The sequence below is a fragment of the Pleurodeles waltl genome, chromosome 1_1 (genome assembly GCF_031143425.1).
Source record: "Pleurodeles waltl isolate 20211129_DDA chromosome 1_1, aPleWal1.hap1.20221129, whole genome shotgun sequence".
In the NCBI taxonomy this organism is placed as follows: Eukaryota; Metazoa; Chordata; class Amphibia; order Caudata; family Salamandridae; genus Pleurodeles; species Pleurodeles waltl.
Window position 1 is genome coordinate 967,468,078 of NC_090436.1, and position 13,373 is coordinate 967,481,450.

The following is a 13,373-nucleotide window of genomic DNA, read 5'->3' on the forward strand; positions in this document are numbered from 1 at the left end:
GATGACCTAACATTCACACTCTCAATTAGCTAGCATATTATATTAGAATATTCCTTTGGTTGTAGAGGCTATAACATTGATCATTGTCTGCAGGGCTAGGAAGACAAACAATATGCACCTGACTAGTGTAAGTGTTCTGCACTGATGTTCCGTTGGGAGCCTGTCCTAAAATGACCACTGGATCTCTGAATTCCTAGTATGAACTAGAGGAATGAGAGCATTCCATATGTTCATGTTTCACAACACCTGTGATCTGTCGTTGTTCCCTCTCCCAGGCCTCTGAGATTAGGAAGATAATTTGGTTTGTGTTCTTATGCGCCCCTTATATTTTTCCCTATTGCCTGAAAAGTTAAAACCTAAAACCTTTGTTCAGGCAATTGTAATTAGAAATGCGAAGTCTTAGTGTCATTACGAGGCTGGTGGAATTGAGACCTCCAGCCTCGCAATGGCAGTTGGCCCGCTGCACTCCTGGTGGTTGGACAGACACATTAAGACTCTGGCGGTCAGACAGCAAGGGGACTGCCGTCCCTGTCAGGAGCCTGGTTACTTATAGGCTGACTGCGGTTAGACTCATGGTCAACCATGGTGGTGCTTAGTTCAGCACTGCTGTGCTGAGAGTCCCCTTTCTGACAAACGTTTCATGGCAGTACAACTGCCATGAAAGGCTGGTGGGAACGAAGTGCTTAGGGCCACGGAGGGGCCCCTGATTTGCCCGCGACTGTCCTGCCCAGCACCCTCAGAATGCTCATTTTCTGAGGGTGCTGTTGTGCTATAGTAATGGCCTCTGATCCCTTAAGGGAGCAGGGACCAATACCATAGCACTGTTCCTGCCAGGCTGACTGGCAGGAATGTCGTAATCTGACTGGGAATGAAGCCGCAGGGTTGACAGTCAGCTCGTACAATGGCCAAACTCTTAATCAGGCCCTTAGACTAGAATTGTCTTGATTGTATTTTAAACTTTGTCAGTTAATAGTAAGGCATGGCATGCTTGTGGATAAGATGCGGTCCTATACTTGTACCCCCATTGAGTACATGGTTTACTTGCTTAGAACATTTTCACTGGGTATATAAAGATGCAAAGGAGCTTGCTTACCTCATTAGGTTGTCCATGAATATTAGTTGCATGTGTACGTTGGAGGTATGACTTGAGGGGATTGAGAAAATTAAGTTAAAGGGCAATGTAGTTTATAATATTTTGGAGACATAAATTGTAGTTTGTGATTTTTATATTAGTCTAAGACACAACATTACGTAGCAAAATGTCATGGCCCAGTTTGTGCCAGAGGGCATGGATTTCAAAGGCTGGAGACATGCAAAGAGGATTGGATTTCTTTATAAAATAAAATAATAAAAATTGAAACTGGTCAAGTCTACCTGCAGCGGTTCAACAATAAAGGCTTTTACATATTTGTTACAAAATTCCATATATTTGTTTTTCAGAAAACAAGTTGCAGCCTACAACTAAGCAAGTGTTTATAATGGTAGCAACAAGTGCCCTGAAAACCAAGAACTTGGAATGTGTTTCAAATTTAGGAGATCCTGTAAAAAGTCCAGAAATCCCTGGTGAGTATGTGTTTTTCCATGCTCTCTGCTTAAAAAATACTTTTTCAACATCTTATTTTTTTTGCAATAAGAAAAAATTGATAGCTAATATTGCAAAAAAAAAAAATATGAACATCAAAAAATCAGTGCCTTGACTGTAAACATTTTCACTGGTTAATTTCACAACTATGATTTGCCTGCTGACATCTCCAGAATATTCTGGAGAGACCACCAATGTGACTGGAGGAAGAGCAAAGGTATAATCACTTGAGGGGGAATAAGGTATAAAGCACCAATTGGGAGGGGTGGGTCTGACGGTGTGGTAGATAAAATAGAACCCGCAACCACCCCACAGCACTCCACACTCACATGGATGTTCCAGCACCTGCTTGTTCAAACATACCACAGAGATCTGGGACCTGCTGTACCACAATGCCCTGGACTTGCTACCCCTTACAGAAACCTGGCTGAACCCTGCATCAGCTCCAGACTTTGCCACAGCCATCCTCCTGGTTACAAGATTTCCAGACAAGACAGACTTCCCAGACCTGGAGACAGAATAGCCATCATTCACAAGAACACCATCAGCTGCACGACTTCCATGGACACATCATCCACTAACATGGAACACCAGTTCGAACTCCATGTCAGACAACTTCACCCTTAGTAGCGTTCTCATCTAGAGGCCACTGGTACCACACACCAACTTTACCACACACCAACTTTACCACACACCAACTTTACCACACACCAACTTCACCAACACTGTATTTTCCATACTGCCAGACCTTGTGCTAGCAATTACATCGTTCACCCAGGTGTGAACTATCACCTGGAAGACCACTCAAATCAACTCAAAAGCACTCATTGAAGACCTGGGAAGCCTGGGCTTCACCCAACGAGTAAAGGGGGACCTACCCACGGTGCCAGACAAAACCGGGACCCTATTCACCACCTTAAACCTATTCAGTTGACAAGCCTAATCTGAGCCTTGCCCCTACCATGTGCGCTTCATAGGACTGCAACCCAGCCTCGTCATGCTTGCTCCTATTCTGAATGCCTCCACCTTCTTTGACCTTCCCAGTCTTACTAGATGGGTCACGTCATGCATAGGAGTTTGTCGGGCAGGGGTGCCTCTTCTGCATGGTTGGATGCAGATTTTGTGGCTCACTCCTGTGGGTTCTTTACCCTTTCTGATACTCTGACTAGTTGGTGTTCCATCTTGAGAACGACAACCACACGCCCGCAGATGACAGTTCTTTTGTGTGGCACTAGCCAGGTGCTATCTTCAACACAAAGGGCCTCAAGTCAACAACCTCAGTTCTGAAAGGTGCCCTCAAGAGCACCTCTCGGTCATTTAATATTCAGGACTGGTTGTACCCCAATAACGGACTTGGCAATGCCATGGTCATGCAGCCTACTAGTGGTGCACACAAGCTACCAGCAGATGCTTATCCAGCTTCAAATCTGGTCTACAGCACAGGCATATGGGTTCAGGTGCCTTGCAACTACAATGGGGATAATTTGAAGATCATATTGCCTGATCCTGCAGTGCTGAAAGTCTTTTTGCTCACTTGCTTGCCAAGTCTGTTGCACTGACCCTACACCAGGGTCAATTACAACAGTCCATTCCATGATCGACGACTCCTACAGGATTAGTGCTTCCTTCCCTTGCTCACAGGCAGGTTATCATGGCATCCAGGACAGCTAGTAATTCCTACTTTACATAGGTCTTCAGCCCATGCTCCCTCTCATCTAGGGAGTTTGCAGAGTACTCAGTGACTTCTATACAGCTAAGGGTTAGTGTTGTACTAACAGTAACTCCGTGATAGCAGAGATGACAATGATGGGTTTTGAGCTAGTATCTTTATACCAAATTTAGACAGATGTGGATTCCCAGTCTCCTTCCTTGGAACTGGTTTGGATCCATTCCTCTTCAATATATCCAGGCCTGACTGTCTGGAAGGATGCTCTGCCCATCAGGACAGTCTTCAGGTGAAGTACAACCACAGAAGTACAAAAGCTGTGAGCTAGCTTCACCCATCTATTTACAAGCTCCTCTTCACAGATTAAGAAGTGATGAGAATCGTGTCCTTTCTCTTACTGATACTGCAGGCTTTACCCTGTACCCCCATTCATCTACCTAATTTCGGCAGCAGTTGGTGATTGATGGCCCTATGTGTTTGGCAGGGCTCTGGCACTTCTAAAGAAGGCCTGCCAATACCATAGCATCTGGTGTTCCCTCTTCCATTTAGGAGTTGCCACCAATACACCTAATGTCTGCAGACCCGCATCACCTATGAACAACATACTATCATGTCTAATGCATCTGTAGAGCACACAGAATGTCACTCGCAGTATCCAGAGTTGGTGAGCAGCAGAAGCTTATGCCTGTAAGCACACATGCATGTCTCCCTTGTAAAAAGCCCGTCAATAGACTTCAGTAACAGACTTCATACTGCCACCACCGAGCTCCATGCATGAGGGGAACAGTAGTCTGTCATTACAAGGGTATGCCCCTCCCAGTTCTTCACTAGGTCCAGAAACTATCATTGTCAAAGGACACGGCCTAGGCCAGTGTGTGCACACAGGATTAGTGTGGAATGAACAAAATATAAAACAGTATCACAGGTATGCAGTTTGGGCACACAGGACAGGGGACTTGACCCTACATCATGTAGGCGATATTGCATTAAGTCCTCTAAAGCGACCTATGTATTATGTCAGTTGTCTATAGCATGATCAAATAAATTGTTTCAGATTTGGTGAATTACTAAATTGTTTATTGAGATGTTTTCTAATGAAGCAACCAATTAGTACATTGCTTGTGAAGTTTGCTTGTGTGGTTCCATACAATTTGACATTAGCCACTCATACACTGTAGTATAATTCATTGTGACCATGAATACAGTATGTCCTATAGTTACTAATCAAACTTTACATTGTGTAAACAAGGATATTTAAAATGACCACTTATAGCATTGATACTAATTGAAATTATACTGACAAATAAAATGAGGGAAAAAGGGAAGACTTCTCTCCTTCCAAGCAATGTAACCATTTGGCAAGGTAACAACAATCTTGAGTTACTATTTGTATAGCCATTGCATTCTATGCCCCACTAGTGAGTGTCCCCAGTGGAGGTCCAAGGGCCCTATAGTTTTGAGCACCTTCTATTGTGTCCACTAAAACCGGCAAGTACGTTACTATTCAGATGTAACATCTACTTCCTCAGCAGCTTCTCTAAAAGGCTGAGATCAGGGATCTGATGCACGAATTTCAGAAGGTGGCCAGTGCCCAATCCAATTCTCCCCTGGTTTCTAATAAATGTACGAACCAGGCCCATATTTTTTCAAACTTGAAAACCATATACCTTATTATTGCTGTCACTTTTTCCATAGTATATAGGGAACACACTGCGGGCCACTACATCAATGTTCTGGGGCATCTGGGCTTGACACTGCCAGGCAATTCAGTCTTGTGATTAGTAGCTGGGTGAGTAGTAGTCCCCCAAGGGCTGTTAATGTTTAGTTTGCCCATGTTTCCTAACAATAGTGTTGTCGGGGTCCATATATAAGGATATTTTTGTTCTTTCTGTCATAGCACTGTTCACTGACAAAATATTGAAACCCTAAATATCATGCTACAAAAATATCAAGCACAAATAGTTATCCTATACTTCTAATTTAAAATCCAAAAATATTTAAAAAATCGTTTTACACTAATAGCAAAATATATACAAAATCTTTTTTAAGATATATACATAGTTAAAAATAGTAAGCATTAACTATTAACATGTAACAGTAATAAAATGTAAATTAAATATATTTAAATATAAAAATATATACTTACACAAATGTAAAAGTATTAATTTTAATGTGTATTAGAATTTACTATTTAATATAACAAGTGTGTGTGTATATTTGTATGTGTGTGTATATATATATATCTCTCTCTCAATCCAAATCCTTTCGTACAAGGAAAAGCCAGATCACCATTGTGCTGCTGTGAATTTGAGTCTTGTTTACAGGAAAGTTTACCCTCCAACACATTTCAGGCATAGCCTTTCCCACCGATGGAGTGGGAATACCATTACATGTTTAAATACCTTAGATAAAGGACAATGATTTGTGCACACTGCAATATACCTCAGAACAATGGACTTCTTAAAACTGTTTATTCTTGTTATATACAAATATAATTTTTGTTATATACAAATATAATTACTGTGGGATTATGAATGAATGTCCACCTATGAGTTGAGCATTGTTTAAATTTAAAATACATTTTTATTGCGACAATCCTTTATTAGCTGTAAACTTACTTGCTTGAATATCGGCATTAAGTACATTCATAATTTGTTTAATTCTAGAGTTCGAAAGGATTTGGATTGATGTGTTCGGGGTTTCCGGAAACTGGCGGGACTGCTGAGCTACGGGTTTCACAATCCAGATTATACAATGCGTTTCGGCCATAACCTTGTTCGCGGATGAAGTGGGAATGCAAACCACATATTTAAATGTTAAATGTAAAAGACATACATTGTGTAGTTCACATCTAGGCCACAGACTATGGCGGACGTTGTAAGCTGTGCAATCATTATACACTCTATAGTACGATCTTAACTTTGACAAATGTTTTACTCCCAATTTGGATATATGCTTCATGAATACTGTAAATATTATTCATAATAAACATTAGATCAATTTTCATACTATACAATTCATATTTCAATTTTAACCCAATCCAGCCCAAGTGGGCAAAAATATAATTAATTTATAACATAGTATTTTTACCATTATTCTCAAGCACTAACAATATATACCTCATAATTCTTACTACTGTTATTCACTGAAGGCATATATTCAAGATATATATGCTGTTTCTGAGTTTCATACCGGTAGTTCAAATTGTGATCCAAAGCATGATATAATCCTAGTCAAGCCCAAGTGGGCATTATATAATCCTAAGTAACCAATATTTAATTTAAATTATAATCCAAATCATAGTACTGTCCCAAATAAACTCAAGTGAGCAAAATTAATATCGGAGAGAACCATATTTATAACTATCCAAATATTATTCTACACAATTAAGTCAAATAGATGGCTTGACTATATCATGCTTTGGATCACAATTTGAATTAACGGTATGAAACTGAGAAATAGCATACATATCTTGAATACATGTCTTCAGTGAATAACAGTAGTAAGAATGAGATATATTGTGAGTGCTTCAGAACAATGGTCAAAAACAATACTATGTTATAGATTGATAATTACATTTGTGCCCAGTTGGGCTGCTTTGGGTTAAAATTGAATTAAATATGAATTATTGTATTGTAGTAAAACATGATGTTATGAATAATGACAGTATTCATGAAGCATACCTCAAAATTGGGAGGAAAAACATTGGTCAAAGTTGAGATCGTACTATAAAGTGAATGACTGCACAGCTTACAATGGCTGCCGTCTGAGCTAGATGTGAATTACACAATGTATGTCCTTTGTTTATGTTTAACATTATTTAAATATGTGCTTTGCAGTCCCACTCCATCTGAACAAGGCTGCGGCTGAAACGCGTTGGAGAGGTAACCTTTTCATGAATAAATGGAAAGAGAGGGAGAGATATAGGGGTGACAAACTGGGAAAAAAACTAAAAATATACCAATTTAAGTACACATGAAAATAAATACCAATACATTTTACTAAAAATATATTACATTACAAATTAAAACATTGAAAATACACAAGCATAATACTGATATATTTTTAAGGTATATAACCAAAACTGTACGTTTCTAGGAATGCATATAATAATCCCACTCCAGTCGGTGCAAGCATAGGGAAACTACTTCACTTCAAACACATACCTTATTTTAATACAAGTATTACTTTCATAACATGAAGAGAAAACTGAACATGAAATTAAATGTATACATGAATTTTTTTTTTTAAATGTATCTCTTTTTAAAAATATAAGTTAATCATTGTATTACATTGCCATCCTATAGTAGCACATTAAACATCTAAATTTAAAAATTAGAAGTTTACATTATTAAATCATGAATAACATAAATCAGCGTATGTAACTTCCCACCCTGTACCCCTACAAAACCAACGCATACCTAAATCCACAATTTACATTATTTAGTACATAATTAACAATTAATGTGTATATGTTCAATTAACTTCCCACTCTACAAACCCAACCACCTGTACCTAAAATATAACTTAAATACTTACACGATTTACATACCTAGTAATCAAATAAAAAAATATATATAATTATACTTCCCACCCTGTACCCCTACAAACCTTATAACATTAAATTAGTATCTTGCAAACAAATTAAAAATATAAATAACCTAATATGACAAACTAAATTTAAAAACATTGACAATTATACACACAATATAAAGCAATTACAATATTTAAACACATAACAAAACTTAAAAAAACAAAATGTCATACCTTAAAACATTGATATTGTTGTCAGCAATATTGTACACAGTATTTCACATCCATGGAAATGGCTACCTTACCCGAGGACTGGAAGCACGTAGAGATCCGCCCGCTCCTGAAGAAACCCACAGCCGACCCTCTGGACCTCAAAACTACCACCCCATCTCTGCTGCCTTTCCCAGCCTAGGTCACCGAAAAGGCCATCAAAGCATAGTACGCAAACTCATTGAGGACAACATTCTGGACATCTCCCATTCAGGCTTCAGGAGTAACCACAGCACGGAGACCACCCTCCTTGCCGCTCCAAATGACATCCGCTCGCTCCTCGAATGCGGCCAAACAGCAGCCCTCCTACTAGACCTATTGGCTGCCTTCAACACAGGGTCTTTCATTGCACTCTCTACTTCAGACTCCATGCAGCTGGCTTCTGTGGATAGGCTCCTTCCTGACTGGCAGAACGCAGTCTGACTCCCACCATACCTGTCGGAACCTACGGAGATCAGCTGCAGGGTACCTCTGAGCCCCACTTCAACATTTACATGGCCCCACTCATTTATCGTCGGGAACCATGGACTGTACATAGTCTCCTATGCCAAAGACACCCAACTGATAATTTCATGGACCAAAAAGCATAGAACTGCCAAGAAGAATTTCCACATCAGGATGGAAGTGGTCGCTGCCTGGATGAAGTAGAGCGGCCTCCAGCTCAGCTGACAAGACAGATCCTCATGCTGGGATCCTCCACATCGGCCTGGGACTATTCCTGGTGGCATGCTACACTCTGCTCCCCAACAAACCACTCACGCAACCTTGGCGTTATCCTGGATTCATTGCTCACCATGCCCAGTCAGGTCAACTGTCTCGTTGTCCTGTTTCCACACACTGACTTCTCTGGAAGATCATCAATTGGGTCCCAAACGACTGCAGTAAGACCATAAACCACGCCCTGGTCACCAGCAGATTTGACCATGGCAACACCCTCTACGCCGGCACCATCCAGAAGAAACTACAGCATATCCAAACATCCTCCAAGACTCATCCTGGATGTCCCCCACGAACAAATCACAACACACCTAAGACCTCCTCTGGCTCCCTGTTGAGAAAAGGATCCACTTCAGACTCCTTGTCCACGCATACAAGTCTCCAATGTAGGACCCACCTACTGCGCCATGAGCCCCTTACGGGTGAGCAGTGTGCTCTACAAATTCAGATTGATTGAAGGTTCCTTGGCAACATATTTAGAGTAATTAATTTTAAGCCTGTCGGTACAAAAGAGTCAAGTTCATCTATCTGAGCTGGTAGTGTGGTTTCTGGGTTGCTAATGAAACAGGAAATCATCCACAAAGAGTACCAATTTATATGTGGATTTACCACCTGAAGTCTGATCAAGGGGTTGTGTTCTGTGTTCCAGACAAAGCTTTTCAAACCCAGGGGAAGAATAGGAGGGGAGCACCGGCATCCCTGTCTGGTGCCCCACCTGAGTGAGATCTGAGAGCGTGCATGGTTAACCCTGAGTTCAGTAGAATGATTAACATAATTGTTTTTAAGATAAGCCTTGGTCTGGGGGCGAAGAGTCTTTGTGTAGGTCCAGTCAGTCAAATGGCTTCTCTCCATCCAAAAAAGCATCATGTGGGTTTAGGTGTCTCCATCTATTTGACATATGTTGATTCCCAGTTGACTGTTATCTCCTGTCTGTCTGCCATGGGTAAATCCAGCATGTGAGGTGGATCAAGAGGCCATATCCTCTCTAGCCTAGTACATGGAATTTTAGTAAAGAGTTTAGAGTGAATTTAGGAGAGCAATTGGGTGATAAGATTTGCAGCGCTTTGGGTTTTAGGCTTGAGTATCAAAACCGTATGGGATTCTGTCAGTCAGCGATCAAGCTTTGTTGAAGAAAGGAGTTAAAAACCTTGGCCAAGGCTGCAGCCAGTTTACCCTGGAAGTTTTTGTAAAATGAGTTCTGGAACCCATCTGGGCCTGGGGCTTCATTAGCAAAGGACTTAATGGCTGCCAGAACCTCTAGTTGGGAGATCGGCTCTTCTAGGGGAAGTAATAGGACAGGTGAAAGACTGAAAAGGTACATCTCACATCATCCTGCTCCACATCCAAAGTGAGTTCTGCGGCATAAAGTGCTTGGTAATAGTCCTAGAGGGCCCCCTACAATGCCTTGTGTATGGGTGAGTACTTCATGAGGGGAGAACAATAGAATGGACCTATTCCAAAGTTGGGGAAGCAGGAATTTATAAGATAGGAGTCAACTCGCCTTTTTGCCCTTTTCATGATTTAATATACAGTATAAAGCAGGCGGTTTCCTCCATCAGTGTTTGCTCAAGTTCCTCCCTAGCAGTAAGCAATGCCTAATACTATTTGTGGGAGCCAGAGCACACTTGTTCAGTTTTGGCCTCATGTACAGGCCTCCACTTCAAGTTTGTGGTAAGTGTTCAGTTTAAAGGAGCACGGGGTACGAGATGAGTTCCCTGCTTATCACTGCTTTGGCAGCATCCCACCTAGTTACAAGAGAAGTGGAGAGCTCATGGGTTTTCTTTAAAGTAGTGATCCAAGGCCTCCTCAATGCCAAGTCTAACTGTGGGATCCCAGAAAGCTATCTCATTCATACACAAGTGTCGCTGTGAGGGAGATCAAAGCCCAGACAACTGCAACCAGGCCATGGTGCATTAGGACCCGAGTATCGATCCATCTAACAAAGGTGTGCATGTCATGTTTTGTAAAGATCAAATGTAGCCTGGAGGATATTCTCTGTACATTAGAGAAAAATGTGTATTCCCGATCAGTTGGCTGTTCCCCATGTCACCCAGTTGTAGGTCCTGGATACCTACAAGGGCAGCATACTGCGCTTTCGTAGCTCCATGTGATTGATCGAGTTGTGAATCAAGGACAAAAAAAAAAATCCTTGCCCAATAGTAAATGACCAGAGGTCAGGTCTGCCACCTGCTCAGCGTGATATAGAATTTCGCCTCCTGATTTGGTGGCCCCCTAACAGTATGGACTTGACTCTCCAATTGGCCCCTCACAATGATGAATTTCCCCGCTTTCTCTTGAAATGTGGAGTCTTCCTGAAAATGGAGACCTTTATGAAGTTACTCTTTTGGTTTTGCTCGGGGAGTGAAATTGTAGAGGGTATGTCTGCAAATAAGTATGAGCAACATCTTCCTCCAGAATGCGAGTCTCCTGGAGGAACAGTACTGCCCCATCTTTGACGTAGTAATTTTTGCCTTTTCAAGCTTTGTACATTCTGCGTCTGGATTTAAAGTGGCTATACTGTCGTAAGGAAATACAAATTGTAAAGCGAGGCTCCTCTGCACTGTGCTGCAGGATAGTGAAGGTACACTACCCCTCCACTACATAAGTGTGGATTGTAAGAAGGGTACATTGTGCACTGTCGTAGCCTAGAAACAAAAAAACATGCTTAGAAGTACTGCAAGCATGAGAGAACCTTAGCGTGCAGTGCAAAGTATCAAAATAAGCCCTAAATAAAAAGCAAACATAAAAACAGTAAGAAATCTAGCAAAAATCCATGAGGAAGCAGCTCACAGAGATCCACTGGCAAGGACATGTATATCTCAAACATGGGGCAGTTAGAGCCCACCAGAATATTAGTTGTCAACAAGTGCACTAAAGATTGGTAGAAAAGTCAATCATCTGTCAGATCTTTAATACATGGGCTTCCTCTTAATTGAGCAGCTAGCATGTTGATAGTCTTCATTTCAGAGTCTGCAGAATATTCCATTGTTTAAGCTGCTATCGTTTTGGAGTGGCTGGTCATGGAGTGGAGGGATCAGTACCGTGCCGAAGTTGGAGAAAAGTCTCTGCTTCCTCGAAGGTGTATGCAGTACCGCATCTGTCCTTGATGGTAAAAAGCAGATGTAGCAGAAACCCCCCAGCAATGGAATATTTTCTCGTAAGAAGTACCACTAGTTTACTCTTTCCACTGCACTAAGGTATTTGCTAAGATGCCCTGGTAGATCTGAATGTTGTCACCATTATGTTTAATGGCTTCTTGTTTTTTGGGAAGCTTGCAAGATCTCTTCCTTCTGTGAATAAAAATAATCAGGAGGGAGATTGCATTGAAAATCCATGTACACTCTGAGTACGGTCCAACATTATTTCCAGATCAGCGGAGCCATAAGGGAGGTGCAAACCTCAAGTTGGTCCAGGCACCCCTCCAGGTCATAGAAATGCTGGTCCAGGTCAGCCAAAGATTTATTGATATCAAGTCTGAGCGAGGTAATCTCTCTGCAAAATACAGACATAAAGCTGTTAAATGCATATTTTGTGACCGGGGCCTGCAACTCTAGTGTGGACAGGGAATCCGAATCCACTGCTTGGCAAGAGGAAGAAAGTCAAGTCAAGCTTGCAATTGGGCAGGCCACTCATGTCCAGCATGGTGCCCCAGACCACTGGAGAATGGTCATGGAGGACTCCAGCCGGTTCTCATGGACTTCAGGACTTCACATGATAGGGTCCGATCTTGACCCCACACCACTCAAGCTCTCCAATGCCCACCAAGGAGTTGTACTGTAGCAGTGGCTTTGAGGCGGTTCTCGACTCTGCATTGTTTAATCCCCATCAGGCCAAGTTGATCTCGGCAGGACCACATTATTCCAGCAGCTGAGCATCTCGCAACTTGCCTGACTCGCTCTTCACGCAGCTAGGTGGAGGATGCAGTCACACAACTTAGTGCCTATCTTGAAGTTGGTAGGCCTTGTGAAAAGGTAGGCCTGCTGAATCTCAGTGTTAGCCTCCTTTCATTTGGCAACAGGTAGTAACTGCCTTAGAGCCACAACAGGAATCCCAGTGTTACTAGGTGTTTTTCGATTGTGTAGTAGCTCAGTACACTGAGTATTCTGTGAAAAATCCAGTCTGGGGTATGGAGCGCAGAAGTGGAGCATTGGACTAGATTCTCTTCTTGGCCATGCCCCAGGATTACTCAATTATTGTACATCGTCCAGTAATTGCATCAAAAGGTCCAGTATCAAAGCAGATGCATAATTAATGCAGTGTCTAGTTCATACAGGTCCTTCGTAGCTGTAATGTATTTAACCATTTTTTTGTAATAAAGTATTATCTACTTAGGATCGACCAATGTTTTTCATTCCCTTTCTGTAAATTGTTTAAGGCTTAAGCGATTTGTATATTTAGTCATCCTCAATAGGGCGTTCAAAAGTGGTCCAAATTTGGATGTGGCATGAACTCTGTGCAATTAGGGCTTCAAGATATGAACAGTTCAGTAATCTTCAGCTCTAGGCCAGTCACTCGGTGTTGAATCACATTCTAGGTAGTCATATTGGAATGGCAAAAAACATTGACAGCTATCTGAGGTAGAAGAGCACCAAAAAAATTCAGTGG

General features: G+C 41.6%; 1 protein-coding gene across 1 annotated transcript in view; it reads left to right on the forward strand.

Annotated features, from left to right (window-relative positions):
• The window catches only part of DDIT4L (DNA damage inducible transcript 4 like), a 170,053-nt gene that overhangs the window by 50,843 nt on the left and 105,837 nt on the right, over window positions 1–13,373 (forward strand). Inside the window, exon 2 of the mRNA XM_069230229.1 lies at window positions 1,441–1,563. Within this exon, the coding sequence (XP_069086330.1) occupies window positions 1,479–1,563 (85 nt within the window). The 5' untranslated portion in view covers window positions 1,441–1,478. The remainder of the gene's footprint in view (window positions 1–1,440; window positions 1,564–13,373) is intronic.